The 18993-nt window shown below is 44.1% G+C and overlaps 1 protein-coding gene across 3 annotated transcripts in view; it reads left to right on the forward strand.

Moving 5' to 3' along the window:
* MTR (5-methyltetrahydrofolate-homocysteine methyltransferase) overlaps positions 1-18993 on the forward strand; it is a 108646-nt gene that overhangs the window by 59355 nt on the left and 30298 nt on the right. For all 3 annotated transcript variants that reach the window (XM_047702138.1, XM_047702140.1, XM_047702139.1), the window contains exons 16-22: positions 1251-1430; positions 3394-3510; positions 3794-3934; positions 9356-9445; positions 10713-10865; positions 12868-12975; positions 14106-14206. In XM_047702138.1, the coding sequence (XP_047558094.1) occupies positions 1251-1430; positions 3394-3510; positions 3794-3934; positions 9356-9445; positions 10713-10865; positions 12868-12975; positions 14106-14206 (890 nt within the window). The remainder of the gene's footprint in view (positions 1-1250; positions 1431-3393; positions 3511-3793; positions 3935-9355; positions 9446-10712; positions 10866-12867; positions 12976-14105; positions 14207-18993) is intronic.

Below are 18993 nucleotides of genomic sequence, written 5' to 3' on the forward strand. Positions count from 1 at the left end.
CCCAGCACCAGGGGATCATGACCTGTGTTGAAGGTAGATGCTTAATTGACTGAGCCACCCAGGTGCCCCAGATTTGATATTTATACAAGAAATCACTCAGTGTAATTTGTTATGGAAGCCCTGGGTCGAGATTGTAAATTTGATTGGAAAGTCTCCTTGACAAAGTTCAGAAAGGATTTGAGTAAAAGCAGCATGCGTTCATTCAGTGAATGGTATTGGGTACTACCCTAGGCAAGCACGTGGCTCTGGGCTTGGGGGATGGAGCAAGATGGGCATTCTGGCTCAATAAGGTAATAATAAATAATAAAACAGATAAAAAATAAGTTGCCAAATAAATGCAAGTTCTAGAAAGAGAGGTACATTAAAGAAGACCGAGGAAGCAGGCAAAATGGCAGACGGGCTGGTTGGAGCCGGTGAGTGAGGAAGGCCTTACTGGGAAGAGCCATCTGGGCAGAGACATGAATGGTGTGTGGCATGCAGCCACGTCCGGATGTGTCCTGAGCAGTGGCAGCAGTAAATGGAAAGGTTCTAAAGTAGGAGGAGCTTGGCAGGTTTCAGGAACATCAGAGGAGCATGGGGGAGAGAGTAGAGTAGAGTAGAGGAGGGGCAGATAGGAGGAAATCAAACTGCAGATGTGGGCCCTGATTCCAAGGATGAGTGGGAGGGACTGGGAGTTTCAGTGTTTGCTGGAGTCCGTTCCTTGCCTTGCAGTGTCATTATTTTAAAGAGCAATACTAATTTACATTGATGGCTTGAGGTCCACGCTAATTAGTTTGTTTTGGGGAGGGTTGGGAAGAAGCTGGGGGCATATCCTGGAATCCTTGTGGGATATCAGAGCAGGAAGCTCAAGAAGCCTGTGGTAGTGTTGCCTGGGTGAGGTGTGACATACTGCGGGCAGATCAGGACAGGAAGGGTGCTCATTTGTTAATTGTTCCTTAATAGCGTTTGAATTTTTATCACGTGTGTGTATTTTTTACGAAGCCTGTGTATTCATCTACCCATCTGTGTGTGTAAGGTGTGATTTTCGCAGAAGCAGTGTAGCTGTTGTGCGGATGAAAACACAAAGTGACTTTAAATCGTCTCCTTCTCTGAGATAATTTGATAAATGCTGAGAGGCTGCTTGGCGTTTGGATTTCTATGAAATCCAAGCATTGATCATTAAGTGCCTTCGAAAAGTGAAATGTGCTTCTGTTTTCATAAATAACACCTCATTTTTCTATTTCAAATTATATCCTTTGCTCCTTCCCCAGGCGACAGAAACAGACACCAAAATCAGAGTGTGCATGCGGGCGTACCATCTACTCGTGAAAAAACTGGGCTTTAATCCAAATGACATCATCTTTGACCCTAACATCCTCACCATTGGTACTGGGATGGAAGAGCACAACTTGTATGCTGTTAATTTTATCCATGCAACAAAAATCATTAAAGTAAGTGTGGATATTTTCTCTCTTCTACTCAGGACACCACTCAAATTTACTCATGGCTCCAGTGAATAGTTTGAGCTGACATACCTGTTTATTGCCTGGGAATGTTGACAGTTTACTCTTAGGTAGAAAATTGGTTTTCTGAAATTTAGGGCCCATTATTATTTTTCTTTGATGTGATGTTTTATGCTATGAAGTAGAACGTAGATACTGGAGAAAATATATACAATATATAGGTATAATAAATAATTACGAAGCACATAATAGCTTTCACTTGGGTCATGAAACAGAACATGCCTAGCGCCCCTGTGACTCTCCCTGTCAGATTACACCCTCAACTCTGAATTTTGTGTTGGAATCATCAGCCTGTTTTATGATAACGCTTTGTTTCTTTTCTTTATCATTTTATCACTTACATACACTCTGAATTATCCATGGATTTTGTATTTGTAAATTCACCTATTTGCTAAAGTTTGTGACCCCCAAAATCAATACTCTTGGTGCTTTTGCAATCATTTGTGGACATACCCACAAGCAGACAGATGAAAATTCGAGTGGCCCAACCACCGTGTTCCCAGAAGAGGTCAACAGATTCCGCAGCTTGTTCAGTTCTCAGTCTTTGAACGGGTGTCCAGTGAGTGGTCTGTGTAGTGCCATGTTTTTCACAGTCTTGAGCTTTTTCTTGGCAGTTTATTTTCTGTCTTCACGGCCCCCAAGTAGAGTGCTCCAGTGCCTTCTGAGGTTCCTGATTGCAGGAAGGCCTCAGCAAGCCTCACAGAGAAAATATTTGCGGTTAGATAAGCTTTGTGTAGACGTTTGTGGTTGAGAGCCCATTGGCCATGAGCTTCGTACTAGTGAGTTAGTAGTATTTGTTAAACAAGATGTCTTGTACACAGAAGAACACATAGAACAAGTTTCCATATTGATGAGTAGATGAAAATTGTGTGACCAGGGGTTCACAGAAGCATAACTGTTTCCCCTGAGGAGTGGTGGTTCTCAGTATTCGCAGGTTCATTGTTCATGGTGACTTTATACGATATAACTACCAAATACTGAGACGCGGCTGTATAAACAGTGCGGCTTATTTTGGCCAGTTTTGAGCTTTATATAAATAGAGTCTCAAGATTCTCAGGCCTTTTTGGCTTACCCAAACTTACTTAAAAAATTCAGCTCTTTTGTAACCTGGATTTTGTTCATTTTTATGAACATATAACATTTCATCATGTAACTCTTCCACAATTAACTGTTCTACTGTTGATAGACATTTGGTTTGTTTCCCATTCGGGGCAGTATGAGCAATGCTGCCGAGATCATTCTGGTATGTGTAACTTGGGTGCACATGCCCGGGTTTCTTGATAGCATACACCCCAGATGTGGGATGGTCCAGTCACAGCAGTAGGTGTGGCAATCTGTATCCCTAAAGCTTGAGCTGCTTTGTACCTTAGCTGACAGGAAGTTCCTCTTGTTCCCACGTGTGTGCTAATGCTGGACATTGTCGTGAGGTGTTCTGGGAACCTCAGTTTCATTCTTTCCTCTCAGAATTAGTCAAGTTTATGGTGAATTAGCGAGTTGGTTCATTTAGGCTACAGAGAAGCCTTTGACTGAATGACAGACTACTCTCTGTCTCTGTGTGTTCTTTCTCTGTTATATATTCAGCAAATATTTTCTGGCACACTCCCTAGGTACCATGGCCTCATCAGGCCCATTGTAGAGATCTACAGAGATAAGGCAGAATTTTTTATTTTCCCTCAGGGAGATCAGAGTCTAGTAGGAAAAACTATCTGCAAGGCAGTGTTTTTGCAGTCCATAATATGGCAAGTTTTGGTCTCTGTCTGGTTACAAGAAGCTCAGAATTATGTCAGACTGCATGTTTTTTACTTACCCCCTGATATATAAAGTTTGAGGGATGGGATTGTTGCTTTTGGCAAAACAGGGAAGTCTTTTCACATTATAAAATTTTTGCTAGGAAACCCTGCCTGGAGCCCGTGTAAGTGGAGGTCTTTCCAACTTGTCCTTCTCCTTCCGTGGCATGGAAGCCATCCGAGAGGCAATGCATGGGGTTTTCCTTTACCACGCAATCAAGGTACAGTAGAACACCTGTGTGCCCTTTGAAAGCAACTTTCACTGAGGGCAGGGAGGGGTTTGTTCACTTTGGCCTGCAGACTAAGGCCTGCTGCCAGTCTCTGTGGATAACATCTTATTCATGCTTTGTATGTTGTTCTTCATGGCTTTTCTGGGACAGTTGAAGAGCCGAGTAGCTGGGACAGAGACCATGGCCTAAAATATTTTCTACAGAAAATGTTTGCTGACCTCTGATGTAGCATATACCTGGAGAGTCTCATTTTTTTTCTTTTTCTTGCCCTCAGTTTGGTATGGACATGGGGATAGTGAATGCTGGGAGCCTGCCTATGTATGACGATATCCACAAGGAGCTTCTCCAACTCTGTGAAGACCTCATCTGGAATAAAGACCCTGAGGCCACGGAAAAGCTCCTGCGCTACGCTCAGGTAGAGAGAAAAGTGTTCTGACGAGGGCTTGACCTGCCTTCGAACTTCACCCCCGTAGTTACCCGACCTCCATTGTAGAGCAGGAGCAGGCATCCAGTTCTGTCGTCGGGTCCCTGAAGATTTCTGCAGAGAGCCCCAGAGAAGGCATTTTAGTTAAGGGTGAGGGAGCAGAAGCAGGGGCATACCCAGCCTGCCTCAGGATCCTAATGTCAGTTTTTTTTTAATGTATGTGAAATTATAAAATTAATTTTGTCCCATACTGAAGTAACACATAGTAATTCTAGAAAATTTACAAAATATAAGTAAGTAAAAAAAGGAAATAAAAGTCACTCAGAGTCCTGCCACCAAAAGTTAACCACTGTTGAGATTTTGTTATGACCTTCCAGTCATGGTTTTGGTTTATTTTCAGAATGATTGTGTCCTTACAGCTGTGTGCACCCACGCTTACATACGCATGCATGCTCAGATACAGTTTTACAAAAACAGACCTCTATTCTAGATGCTTTTTGGTAACCTATTTGTCTAGCAGTATACTGGAACATCTTTCCATTTCATGAGATATTTTTCTACCTCATAATTTAAATGAACTTTTGAATTTCCTTGTGTGTTACTGTTTTACCAGGCTGTGTTACTACCTGGTACCCATTGCAGTGTGCTTACACTTGTTTATGTCGGGATCCGGTCCATCCGTGGCAGGGCTCTGTAGGTCAAGGCTTGGGGTCTATGCACATTTGATCTATAGAAATGAGAATATGATAGTTAATTCAAAAATCGGTTTCTTGTCTCCCCCTTTACTGTGTGTCCGGTAGTTACAGGTGCATCAAGCACCTGTCATGGGGCTGCTTCCTGGAATTCTCTTTCAGGAGAGATGAGATCTTTACCTGAAAAGAACTTTTTAATTTATTTCAGAAAGCAATGGCAAATGAAGACATTTGTCTCGCGAAGCACGTGGGGAAAGTGGTAGAACACTTTCATGGATGTTGTCCCCTTTGTTAACGTCTTCCATGCTAAAATCTGAATATAATTGGCAGAGATGTTCACTTGTCCTCTTCCATCACAGAGTGAGTGCTAGAGTGTTCTGGAAGAAGGCTAGGACAGTTTACGATTAACCGCATCTGTGATTTATCAGCTTTATGGGTGACCAGATCTAAATTTCTGAAATTGCCATAGGCTCAGCGAGGCTGATGGAGATCAGACTATGCTGGTGAGCACAGGACCCTCCTCCCAGTTCCTTAAAAACTTTCCTGACTTCTCTCATGGACCCAGGACAGAATGTCTCAGGCCTTGATTATTGCAGATATAATTACGTTCTGCTTCTCGGCTCATTGCCTAAGAGCTGTCTCTAGAATTTTCCCCTCTTTCCAGGGCTGTTTCTGCTCATGACACAGTATTTAGCCCCTGAGTGGGGAACACTACCCCATTTTCTTCTTTGCCTGCCTGTCTTCCACCCGGTGGAATAATAACTCAGAGAGGGTTCTCTTGAAGGCCCGAAGGGCATCACAGCTTCTATAAACATGAAGTCTTACTAGATAGTTCTTAACCCACACAGCAGAGCATGGTTTCAATTTTCTCTCCACTCCTTCACGTAGGAAAAAATTGGGCTCCTTCATTGGAAGACTGTTCTCATTTAAGGGTTGTTGACTTTGTATTTTATGTTAGTCATTCTTTTGGGTCTTTTCACTGTTAGCGATTTTTTACAAGTTTTTGTTTTTGTCTTGCTGAGCTGTCAAAAGGTTTTGCCCCCAGGATGGACACAGCCAAACGGAGGGAAATCTTAATAGCAATATCGAGAGCTTAATAATCCATCATATGAGAGGTTCCTCCCTCTTAATGTAACCACAAGGACTTATTACAAGCCAATGACCCCTCCATCAAGTAGGCTGTCCACATTCATAGTGACTTCTGTCACCATTTAGGGAATTAGTAACCAAAACAGGCATACTTCCATAAGCCCCAGGAGTGGTCAGCTCTATAGCAGTTTCTCAGGATATTCCGAGGGCAAATGGAACATAAAAAGCAGTGAAATTAAGAGACAAATACGGGGTGAGGATTTTTTTTCTTTGTGAGAGAATGATTATCTCTTTTTGTTATTAAATGATGAAGTCTGCACCCAAGTTTCCTGTGTGATCCGAAAAAGTGGAGGCATGCCTGGGTGGCTCTGTCGGTGAAGCATCTGCCTTCAGCTCAGGTCATGATCCCACTGTCATGGGATTGAGTCCTGTATCGGGCTTCCTGCTCTGCAGGGAGTCTGCTTCTCCCTCTCCCTCTGTTGCTTCCCTTGTTTTTGTTCTCTCTCTCAAATAAATAAAATCTTGAAAGGTGGAAAGAATCTTGTCTCTGATCTTACTAAACTCTCTAATCCCACTTTGGGGGAGTTAATGGCTTTATTAAAAAATAATTATTTTAAATTTGGTACAGGCTGAGCTGTGATAAGTAGATTATTTTTGGTAATGCAAAGTTCCAGGTGTCATGGTACTGTATAATTTCCATGGAACTCTATGGAAATCTTTCTTTCCTTTTTTCCCCATGGAGTTCCTTTATTAAGTATTACCCTAATAGAGGTCATGACCCTTTTGGCCTGGAAGGATCTCTGCTCCGAATACAGTGACTCCTGAATAACCTTGAGTTGTGAGAATATTCTTGATACTTCTGTGGGAGAAAAGTTATTGGATCCTTGTTGGCCTTCATCTTCCTCATGTTCTTCTTTGTCTTTCTCTCAAGCAGTTTATTCCCCTTGGTGCCTGTCCAGCTTTTCTGTGTGTCAGAAACAAAGCACAGAGCCCCATGGGGACTCTTGGACAGGGAATCTGGTCTCGAGCAGTCGTGACAGAGACAAGGACAGCCAGGTGGACATGACTGTTGGTGGGTTTGCTCCATAGCCTGTGTCTGAAGAGCACCCAGGGTCCCCGCCTCCCGCCCCGGGCAGAGTTTGCAGTTAGATCGTGGAGAGCCTTCTCGCTAATAACTAGTTGGAAAGCAGGGTACTCCTGAAATAGCGGCTTTTAAATGTGCCTTTTAAGTCTTGATTTTCTGAAGCATGGTCATCAGGTGGGGAAGTTTGCATTTGGGCGAAACCTTTGGTGGCCTTCCCCAGATCCACAGTGGCCACTGTTCGTCCTCAGTCCTGACCGCTCCCCGCCCCAGGGTGCTGCTCACAGTGGAGCTTCCCATGAGCTCGCCAGATCCTTCCTGGGCTGATAGGGCACACAGCGCGTCGCACGCATGGAGTCAGCATCGTGAGCTTCGGAAGGGCTAGAAGGGCTTTCTTTCCTCTTGTCTTTTTGGTTTTCTTTTCACAGTGCCACGTGGCTCTGATTGGACCTTGTCCTTCTTTATGGCCAGATAGCCTTACCTTGTATGTGTCGCTACTGCATTTCCTGAATCTGCTCGTGACCCATGCACGTTCAGGTTGCTTCCTTTCCCAGCTGCGCGCAGTAATGCTGCCACCCATTCTTCTAAGGTCACCAGCTTTAGTTTTGCTGGTAGGGGAGGAACCCTTGTGCCATCAGTCTTGCTGGTAGCACCCCAGCTCTGCGGTTCTGGGGGCTTTCCCCGGGTCCATCCTCCTTTCTGTTCTAACACATTGTCCATTACTTAATGTCCTTATGCTTGTCTTCTTCTTTCCTTCCTGTCACCACCGCTGTGGCCTAGGCCTTGATCACGAATTATTAAAATCTCCTCCCCTTCTGGGGTGCTCTTAAAAATACTGCTTTGTCATTCTGCAGCTTCAGAATTTTGCATTTGGTCCTGCACTCCATGCCCCACCCCCCAAATGCCTGGAAGGTTAAATCCAAATTCGATAGCATGGATTTCTGGTGCTCTGTGACTTGGCCTCCACTATCCTGCATCAACATGGCTCCAGAAAATCTGGTTTTGTTCAGCATTAAACCACTCAGCTAGTATTTCCTGAAGTCTTGTTCTGTGCTGTTCACTTCACCAAGCATAGAGGATTGAACCAGTAAGAGAGATGGGCCCCTCCAGGGTCTGTGGTTGAGTGAGGTGTATGAAAATGCTAGAGGCGGTTGTAACCCAGTGGGGTTGGTGCTGGGGTAGGGCAAGTGCACGATGCTGTGAGAACACGCAGGAGGGCCACTGAACCCAAAGGTAGAGGTGGTCGGGGCAGCCCTCCCAGGAGGGGTGTGGGTCAGGGGAGATGTGAAAGCTAGGTGGGACTTAGCCAGGCTAGGCTCTGATGTCGGAGTGCAGAGCTGGTCGTCCAGCCGGGCCGGGGGCATTTGCATCTAGCTGGGGACAGCATGGGAGGAGGTGCTGAATTAAACATGTGTCACATGAATAAAGGTGGAGGCCCAGAGGTGAAAGGGATGACAGTGCGGGGAACGGAAGTGTTTGTGGTGGCTGAGTTTGCTGGGTAGAGCAGAAGATGAAGCAATCAGAAAGCCAGGTTGGGGCATCGCATGGCAGAGAATAGCCTTGGAAAGGAGTCTGTGGCATGGAAAAGTTACCTGTTCTGGGAGAAACAGGACCCTTCCAATGACTCTTGTCACGTGGGGGTCGAGTGATGAGATTTGCCCCTCTGGTTTCTAGTTTAGTTTCTAGTGCAGAAGATACACTGCCGTTGGGGGCGTGGATGGGTACTGAGAGCAGCTAGTGGCTTGGACCATGTAAGCGTGGAAACAGGGTGGGGAGGAGTTTAGAGGAGATGTAGTCAGTCCTCGGTGAGTGGCTGGATGAGAGGAATGATGGGGTATTAAAGAACGCCCTGTAGATTTTCAGTTGGGGCGAGTGATGCCACCAGTTGACTTGGAGAGAATAGATGAGGTCGTGTGGTTTACTTGGTAGGCCGTGACCATGGCACTTTCTGTCCGTTTGCTGAGTCCATCCACTTCTTCCACGTCTCTCCACCCTGGTTTGTGATGATGACCTGTTGCTCAAGATTCCTGGTCCAGTTCGGATCATGCAGTATAGTCTGTTTTCTGCTCATTCAGCCCCCGGCATGTGCCTTCTCTGGTGTCTTGCCCCTCCCTCCCCCAGGAAGTGCCAAGTCCTTGAGGGCATAGGCATGTCCTGCAACTCTTGGATGCCTACCCTCCTATGCCATCTGACTCCGGCCACCAGCTCTCTGTGCGTATTTGTGGGTGATGATGCCGTGTGTGGTGGGCCCTCAAGGCCCTTCTCATAGGGGGAAGAGCTTCTCTTACTGCCCTTGAAATCCTTTGTTTGATGTTGTTAACTTATGGAAAGGAAGAACAGGATCTTGCTGTGTCCTTCTACTACGAGGTCAAATCCTGAAATACCTCTCCTTGTCTCTGCTTCCCGCAAACATTTATTGAGACCTTAATTCATGCTGGATGCTCATCTAGGCACTGGCCGTATATGAGAAGAATAAGGCATAGGATTTTGCTGCTACATAGTTCAATGAGGGCCTGTTATACCCATCTGTCTGTCCTAATTTCAACTCAGACACATGGCAAAGGAGGGAAAAAAGTTGTCCAGACTGATGAGTGGAGGAATGGCCCCATCGAAGAACGCCTGGAGTATGCCCTTGTGAAGGTGAGTTGTGGGAGCCCTGAGGGAGTGTGAAGCGACGGCTGGAGGCGCCTCGTGCTTGCCTCGTGTGGTGGCTGGAGGGGGCAGTCCCTAGAGCAACCCCAAGGCACCGTGGGCCAGGTTTGGAGATATTTTTGTTTGTCACAGTAAGAGGTGGGAGGTGTTCCTGGCATCCAGTGGCTGGGGATGCTGTGGCATCCCATAGTGCATGGGACAGGCCCCACATGACAGTTGTTCAGCTCACAATGTCCTTAGTGCCAAAGTTGAGAAACGCTCTCCTGGACCAAGTTGCTGTCTTTTGATCAACAGGCAAGTCCTGGCTCTTCTACTGATAATTGGGATTTTTTTTAAAGATTTTATTTATTTATTTGTCAGAGTGAGAGAGCAAGCACAAGTGGGGGGAGGGGCAGAAGGAGAGGGAGAAGCACCCCACTCAGCAGGGAGCCTGACACGGAACTCAGTCCCAGGAACCTGAGATCATGACTGAGCCACAGACAGATGCTTCACTGACTTAGCCACCCAGACACCCTGATAATTGGGATTTTAGACAACACAATCTCTTGGCTTCAGTGTCCTTATTTGTGGTCTGGAGAATTTCAGAGTTCTCTTTTTTTGGCTCTCAAATTTAACTTTTAACTTCTTGAAACTTTTGAGATTCACATATTTGAAGTTGTGCAATGTCAGCCACATCCAGGGGTCCTTGAACTGGGGACACAAGGGATTAGGGCTTGATCACTAAAGGCTGGAGAAGTCCACAGAGGCTTCATGGGTTTGAACTTCACCTCAGGGTCCTGGCCATTGTCATCTCCCACCCGCCCCCATCCCCACCGCCGCCTTGGAGCTTCATAGTGACAAAACATGCTGATGTCACAGGAGATCTTTAATAACGGATACTTTACTAAACCACCAGGATGCAAAAAGTGTATTTTATGATGAACTTGAACTTTACTTACTAGTATTCCTTCTCTCACTGATAACTCATTTTTACTTAGTACTTACATTGTATTGTTCCCCTGGCTAAGCACTTTACATAGGGCATTTCATTTAATCCTCAAAATAACCACCTGAGGCAGGAAATGTGTGACATTTTAATTTAGGAAACTGAGGCTTGATTAATTGCTTAGATTACTGATAGGAACCAGGATTTGAACCCACGCAATCTGATTCCAAAACCTGTACTCTTAAACATTTCCATGATTCATTCTTTTTTGGCTGTTTGGTCTTAAGCCGATTTTTAATGTGATTTTTTTTCTAACTTTTTTTTTAATAGGGTATTGAAAAACATATTATTGAAGACACTGAGGAAGCCAGATTAAACCAGGAAAAATATCCTCGGCCTCTGAATATAATCGAAGGGCCTCTGATGAACGGCATGAAAGTTGTTGGTGACCTTTTTGGAGCTGGAAAAATGTTTCTACCTCAGGTTGGCAAAAGGTGGGGAAGGGGAGGGGAGGGGTAGTTTTTACAACCTAAAAAAGAAGACTTTGTCTTTTAATAGTAAGTTCGGGTGTATTTCTCAAGTTTTGATTTCGATAAGAGCTCATGGACATTTGAGATTAGGTCATTCTTTCTCTAAATGTGTCAGGAATAGTGTCTGGAAGGTCCGTCTTGAGGATGAGTGCCGGCTCGAGGTCATCTAGAAACTGTTAGCATTCTGATCTTCATGATGGATCTGTGTCCCATCTCCTAACTCCCAACACCCATCTGCTCTTCCCTCAGGTTACAGTAAAACCCAAGATGTGTGTGAAGTTCATAGCGTTTGCTTTTGATTCACCAGCCAGTATTATCTTTAAGGATGCGTATTTTGAACAAATCATCCCCGTTTAAAATAGTGATACACATTATGTTTTATCTTTCGAGAAAGCCAGAACTCTCATTTTGATTTATAGGAGCAACTGGCCATATCGGTGAACAAGCTTCTCTTGAGCCGTCAGGGTTAAGACCGTGAGGCAAACACAAAACGTGAAGGCCCTAGTTTGGTTTCTGTTTGTTTTAATCACTCATTCTATACTTAGTTAATTGCCTGTTTCCTTCATAACATTTACCCCCTTTTTAAAACAGCTTTATTGTTTTATAATAAACATACAACAAAGTTCACATACGTAGAGGATACAGCTTGATGAGTTTTAACACACATGCACCAGTGAAACTCTCCCCACACTCAAGATAGGAACGTTTTGTCACGCCCTCTAATATCCTCCAGCCCATGGCAATTTCTCAGTCTTAGTTCTTCATGGTGTTGACTTATTTTTTACTTTGTGTTTTTGAGTTAACATCAGGCATAGAGGCAGTTTGCGAATGTGGTTTGAAAAATGTCTTGTATCCTTCCCTCAACCTCTTCCCCTCACCTGAGCATTTTTACTGGAGCCTCGCGCAGTTAGCAGCCCCTGGAAGTTGACATTGATGTAATGCTGTTAGAAAAGGACTTTATTCAGACTTCACCAGTTTTCCCATACTGTTTTCTTTGTATTCCAAGATCCCATGATGTTTTTTTATCCTGCCTTCCTCAGTACAGTACAGTTATGGAAACTGTCCCTGAGTTTGAGTTTGTCTGATGTTTGATCATTTTTTGGCAAGAATAAAAGTGATCCTGTGCCCTTCTCCATGGATCATATCAGGAGTTCCAGAATGTTGCTGTGTTTCATTACTGGTTATATGAACTCTGTTCACTTGGTTAACAGTTTCTGCTAGGTTTCCTGCACTCTGAATTTACTTGTAAAGAGAAACTTGGAGACTGTGCAAATATCCTGTTTCCCATCATTCTTCCACCTGTGAATTTTAGCATATGTTGATGAATTTTGTAAAAGACCCTATTCTTACTTAAGCAGGAACCTTAATTATAAGTGGATTATAATGCTAGGGATCGTGAAGAGAAGGCTGAAAAGGGGTTCATGGTGGACAAGGATGCCTAGAACTTGGAGAAGTGATTGACGGCCTTCGAGGCTGAGAAAAAATAAGTAAGAAAGACAGAAAGACAAAAGTAAGAAGACAGAAATCACAATGTGCAGTTCCTAGTCTTATTTTCCTTCTGTCTACCCTGTTCATTGTCTTTCTCCACAAGGAACTTGTTCCTTATCTTGTCTGCTGTCAAAAGTGGACTTCAGTGGTCAAAGCTTGCATTCTTTTTTTTTTTTTTTTAAAGATTTTATTTATTTATTTGACAGACAAGAGATCACAAGTAGGCAGAGAGGCAGGCAGGCAGAGAGAGAGGAGAAAGCAGGCTCCCTGCAGAACAGAGAGCCCGATGCAGGGCTCGATCCCAGGACCCTGGGATCATGACCTGAGCCGAAGGCAGAGGCTTTAACCCACTGAGCCACCCGGGCGCCCCAAAGCTTGCATTCTTGATTGATGCTAAAATTCACAAGCGGGCATTAGCAACCATTCAGGGTCAGGTAAAAATGCCTGACTCCATGTGTTTTTCCTAGGTTATAAAGTCAGCTCGAGTCATGAAGAAGGCTGTTGGCCACCTTATTCCCTTCATGGAAAAAGAAAGAGAAGAAAATAAAATGCATGCTGGCACAGAAGAAGAAGAGGCAAGTCATTTTGTCCAGGCCGCTGGGCCCTGTGAGGAATTGATCTCAGAAACTTATGAGGGTGGAGTAGGGACCACAGTCTTGGCTATGCTTGTCATCGAAGGTAAAATCGAGCAACGATCTGTTTGACCAAGTATCAGAATACCCTGGGCTTTTCCTTTGAGTGTGGCTTTATGAATTTTTAATATGAACGTAGTTTTTTAGACAGCCCATGATTTCAAATCAAGTTCGTTCATTCCTCTCCTCACCATTTACAGAGCTCCTGCTATGTGCTGGGCACTGTGCTCCACTCTGTAGCTACAGAGCCGTGTCCCTACCCTTGAGGTTATTGAGTGATATTTGGCTTTGGAAAACCTCTTCCCTGATTTGTCTTTGCATACTGGTAATGTCCTTGGCACTGCCTCTGGATCCAACTTAATTCCTGTTGGCTGTACCACCAGAGTAAATCATTGAGCTTTGACCTTGTTTAGCTCCCCGTGAGGCTCAGCCAGCTTTGGCCTGTAGGATTCTGAATTCTCATATTGATGTGAGCTTGTGAATGGCTCCGACAGACATAGAATCCCACTTGCCTTATGTGCCTTTTTCTTTTCTTTTTTTCTTTTGGAAAATGGTTTATTCTTTCATTCATTTATTTATTTGAGGGAAGGGATGCCCACAGTGCATAGCACAATGGTATTGAAAAAATAAACTACGATAAAATGCCCCTGCACTGGGCTGTTGAGATGGTGGTTTGGGTTCTGATGGGACCTGTGCACTCACCAGCTTCTCCCTCTGTTCCCTCCGTCTCCCCTTACTGCTCACCTAAATACTTGTCAGACAGAGTTTTTGCAGTTAAGGATTATGTTCTTTAGCTATGGGACTGTTTTGTAGTTGACATAACCTGTTCCTTGAGGTGATGGAAGTCCCGGTTGACACTCCCTGGGCTAACCAGCGAGGCAGGCCTCCTTCAAACAGCGAGGGCCGGCAGCTTTCTACTGGCAGAGCACATGACCTAGGTTCTAGGTCTGTTTTTGAGGTTGTCTCGCTTGTACGACAGTGCTTTTCTTGCCAACACCTGTCTGGCTGCAGGAAATTAGGGGATCTGCTCTAAGTGAGCGTGGTGATGCTCAGCTGTGTGGCTTTCTCCCTAGGACCCTTATCAGGGCACCATCGTGTTGGCTACCGTGAAGGGCGATGTGCATGACATAGGCAAGAACATAGTCGGCGTGGTCCTTGGCTGCAATAACTTCAGGTGAGTTAACACTGACCTCTTTCAAGCCCCTTTCATATTTAAAAATAAAAGCATTAACAGGCTGATTCTTTGTTGGTCAGGAAGGATAGGGTATGGCTGTGGATATTGTAGGTGATTTTTAATTTCTGTTTCCTGTTTTTTACATTTTCTGTGTTGAACCACCTTTTCAGATGAAAGAAGGTAGTAATTAATCTGTGATCTCTGTGGTAAGTACAAAAAGGACAGTAAAAGCTATTCCAGCAGGGTCAGAACAACCAAAAGCTTCTTGAGGATTGACCTTGGGCCAAGACTCTAATGAACATCGGGTTCCTGCCCATAGCCAGTGGCATGGAGCATATTCTGTTTTTCTTCTCAATAAACTGCCATGTTTTAGAGCCGAGATCCTGGAAGACTTCGGCTCGGTGGGGTTTATAAGAAGGCTTTGACTGTACAATTCTCTCTTCCCTCTGCTTACAGCAAGACCATGCATCCCTCTTGGAAATGATGAAGCTAGATTTTGAAATGTTGTATAGAAGAAAAGCCTCTGGGTTATATATCTCATTGTAGTGAATAGTCAGCCCTCAGTTACTTCTGTGTGAGAGCTGATGACCTATTGTAAGTGTATGTTTTGCCCAGATTTTGACATATTCTTTGCGAACAGAAGCCTAATAGAACTAACACCTTCTCTGGTCCATGTCCAGCCACCAGTTCCTTTGAATCACGGACTTCTTTCCCATGTGCTATTTTATCTCTGAAGCAGGGAGCCATGGCTGCAGGGCATCTGTGCCCCTCACAGGCATCCCCTGCTGTCCCATGACAAGTCCCCATTGGGCCCTTGCCTCCTCTCAACTTGGTTAACCATCTCTGCTTTCCAGGCCAATTGAACGCATCCAGGCACTCCAGAAGGCAGGGGTTGGAGGAGCTGGGTCAGGATCGCACCTTTTGGCCTCTGTCTTCACAGGTGTTTCCCTTAGCTGCCTGCCCGCTGTCAGAACACTTAGCACTATCTTCTCTATTCCTATTATAGGAATATTGTTCTTCGAATGTGTTACTTTTTCAATGATAAATGTATTGGAGATACCACGGAGGTGGTTGTAATGAGATTTCACCCATAAAATAAGTATTTGGATAAGGTGTTTGCTTCCTGAAATCCACAAGACACCTCTACTCTTGTCTCACTGTTTCAAATCCCATGTCGTTGGCTTTGGTTTGCATTCATCGCAGTTAGTTAAAATTGAATTCAGCTCACGAACGTCTGTAGATTGTCTCCTACACACCACACAGTGTACTAGTGACACCAAAATGGTTTAGTTGACTTTTCTCAAGAATTCCAGGAATTTGCTGTTTTATAAGGCTAAATAGCCAAGTACATAGTCAGCTGTGATCACGGGACAGCAACTGTTGGAAAAAGCAGTTTGTGGGTAAACCTAAAGCAATTTATAATTTTTTTTTGTATTTGTAATTGTTTATTTTGAAAAATGGTTAAGTAGCTAGGAGAGTCACACTCGGAATGTATTTTCCTCCAGTAGAGACATCATAAGAGGCCAGGGAGAACTGGCATTTCTCCAGGGTGCTCTGAGTGTAGAATGTCAGCATTGGTGAAAGCCTGCTTATGAAACCCGAGGCTTTCCTCCAGCACATCCGGTCCTCTGTCTTGTGCATTGGAATTCTGCTTATCTTCGCTCTTAAGTCAAACTGGAAAAATATCTTCTGGTGAAACTGTAGTTATTCCTCGTATAAAAACACAAGTGAATGTGCAGTTGTTTTCTATCCTGTCAGACACCTTTGGGGTCTTCTGTCTCCTAACATGTGGCCTCCTGGTCACTTTAATTTTATGGCGTCAGCTAGCAGAATAGTGCCCAGAAAATCTCCCTTATGTAGTTAATTGTATGCTTTTGCTGAGCATCAGGGTTCTAGATGGATCTGGGGTGGAGTGTGTGGTTCTGGATCTGGGGTGAACCACCCAGCTAGTGAGTGAGTCTAGCAAACCATCCAGTATCAAATCCTCAACGCAACTTTCTAGTTCCTGGCTCTTTGCCATTGATGCGCTAAATCTCATAAAATGTAAGAACTTTCTTCTTCGTGAAGGAAAAAAGAGTAAAGAGGACTCAAGATGATAGTTCTGTCTAGACAGAGGACGTTTTTGTGGAGATGACGCATTAGATTCCGTGTTACAGTAGCATGTATAAATTTGAGAATTTGAATAGACCTCAGGGACGGATCCACTGAGAATCTAGCAACACCTAACATTTGTTTACCACTGCACAAATTAGACAGTCCTTTCATAGCACTGATTTTTTTTTTTTCTTTCTTCTTTTCCTGGTGTTTTCTTTTCCTTTCTTTTCTTTCATCCTTCCTTCCGTTTTATGGTCTTGATCCTGCTCTGCTTGCTTCAGTTACTGTCTTTCTCACTTTACAGATGAGGAAACTGAGGCATCGAGAAGTTAAGTGTTTGCTTCATGGTCACACAGCCAGCAAGGGGCAGACCATAATATGCTCAGGGCTTCTGACTCCAAAAGTCAGGACCCTGTGCTCTGTCAGTTTATCTTCCGGTATTGATTCTAGTTCTAAAGTTCAACAACTTTAACTGTACTGTTTAATGTTGATATTCTAGTTAACATTCCTCTTACATAATTTAAAATATTCAAAAATGCTTTTTGATCATATCGTACATGAGAATGGATTTTAGATATACTCCTCACTAATTATTACATAGAAAATGTGGATTTTTTTCCCATGAAAAAGTGGGATAGTCTAAAGTAATTTTAAAATTGGATATCCTGTATCTAGTACTTTAAAAATATGGATCTGGTGAAACATAATAACAGAGGCCTGTTTATATTTTAATAAGTGGTTGTTAATGTACATGTGGAGTATAAGTGAAAATTAAGCAGCGTACAGCTGTGAGTGAATGGAATAACGTTAGTGCGTTCAACTGTACCAAGTCAGGGGCACACTAATCCAGTCTCTCCTGTCCACCACACACACTCACTGGATGATTATTCATAGGCTTTCAGCCTGGGGTGTGTGTGGGGGTGGGAGGTGTGTATGGGCGTGTGTATTTTCTGGTTTTTCAGCTTTACTGAGGTGTAACTGACCTGTAACACTGTGTAAGTGTAAGGTACACAAGGTATTGACTTGCTATACCATGTTGCAATTTGATGACCACCATATGATTGCTACAACCACCAGCTTCACATAATTATTTCTTTCTTGTGGTGAGAACGTTTTCTCCACCTCTTGGCTAACCTGTGTTACTGCCTATCTTTTTGATAAGAGCCTTTCAAACAGATTTGAGGTGATAACCCCATTATGAGTTTGATTGGCATTTCCCTGCTCCTTAGTGCTGCTGAGCATCTTCTCATACACAGGTTGGTCTTTTATGTCTCCTTTAGAAAAAATAGCTATCCAGTTTCGCTGCCCAACTTACTATTTTTCAAAGGGAGACTTTCCAGAATTAATCAACTGATTAATTAATTAATTAATTTTTAAAAGATTTTATTTACTTATTTGACAGAGAGAGAGAGAGAGAGAGATCACAAGTACGCAGAGAGAGAGGGAGAAGCAGGCTCCCTGCTGAACAGAGAGCCCAATGTGGACTCGATCCTAGGACCCTGAGATCATGACCTGAGCCCAAGGCAGGGGCTCAACCCACTGAGCCACCCAGGCGCCTCTTAAGGAGAAATGGAAACAGACTGTTAGCTAGGCTTAAGCAGATTGGAAAAGGTCCGTGGGGACTGCAGAGTGGTAGGGTGCTGCCATCTGGGGGTAGCACCTGTGAATTGCAGGGTCAGAAACGAAATTCTTTGTTCAGTTCACTTCCAGAGACAGGAGACAGGAGGCACCCTGAATGGATGTGGATGCATGGCTCTAATTTTCCCTTTTAATTCTTCCAGAGAGGAAAAGGGACTTTATTTATTACAGTATTTTTTAAGTTGGATATATTCTTAGATCGTATTGGATGCCTTTGCTAAAGCAGCGAGTGCAGCTTACATTTTTTTCTGAATTAAAAGCCCAAATTAAATGCTTGTGTTTAGAGCTGTTATAAGCATTCTAGAAAGATGATTTTAAAACCAGCATTTTCTCATAACATTTATTTTTATTCTCTTTAATTTCTCATGTGGCATAATATAAGGATGTGTGTAAGAAGTGGCCTGTGGACATGGGGCATCAGGCTCTAGGTGAAGAAGGGAGACAAGGGAAAACCCAGGGGAGCAGAAAATGGAGGTGTGGTGGAATCAGGATGTGGCAGGGAAGGTGAGGGACAATGGCAAGGGACAATGGGAAGCAGGGCCACAGCCACGGAAGGCAGGGGTGGCCAGAGTTCCTCAGGGCCAGCTAGGTCCTCATTCTGGACCCTTAGTGCTAGTCTCTTCCTGGCCTGCCTTCTTTCTTCCTTCATCTAGCTGATACTTACTTATTCTTTCAAAATTCAGCTCAGGTATCACCCTCCTGGGGTGCTTCAAGCTCCATTTGGATAGCTAAAGAATAGGGGGCCCATGGGTGGCTCAGTTGGCTGAGTGGCTGACTCCTGACTTCAGCTCAGGTCATGACCTCAGGGTCATGAGATCCAGCCCCATGTTGGGCTCCACACTGGGCGTAGAGCTTGGTTAAAATTCTCTCTCTCCCTTTCCCATCCCCCAACCCCAATTACTCTCTCTTAGAAAGAATGGAAGAAAGAAAGAAATCTTAATATTCTGAAAATTGAGCTAGTAGTGGCCATTAAGATTCTGTCTCCTCCCACTCTGACCTCTGTGCCTACCGTTTCCTTCTTTCCCCCATTCTGTCCAGCAACAAGCTCTCCTTAC

Source organism: Lutra lutra, chromosome 14 (assembly GCF_902655055.1).
Source record: "Lutra lutra chromosome 14, mLutLut1.2, whole genome shotgun sequence".
Lineage (NCBI taxonomy): Eukaryota > Metazoa > Chordata > Mammalia > Carnivora > Mustelidae > Lutra > Lutra lutra.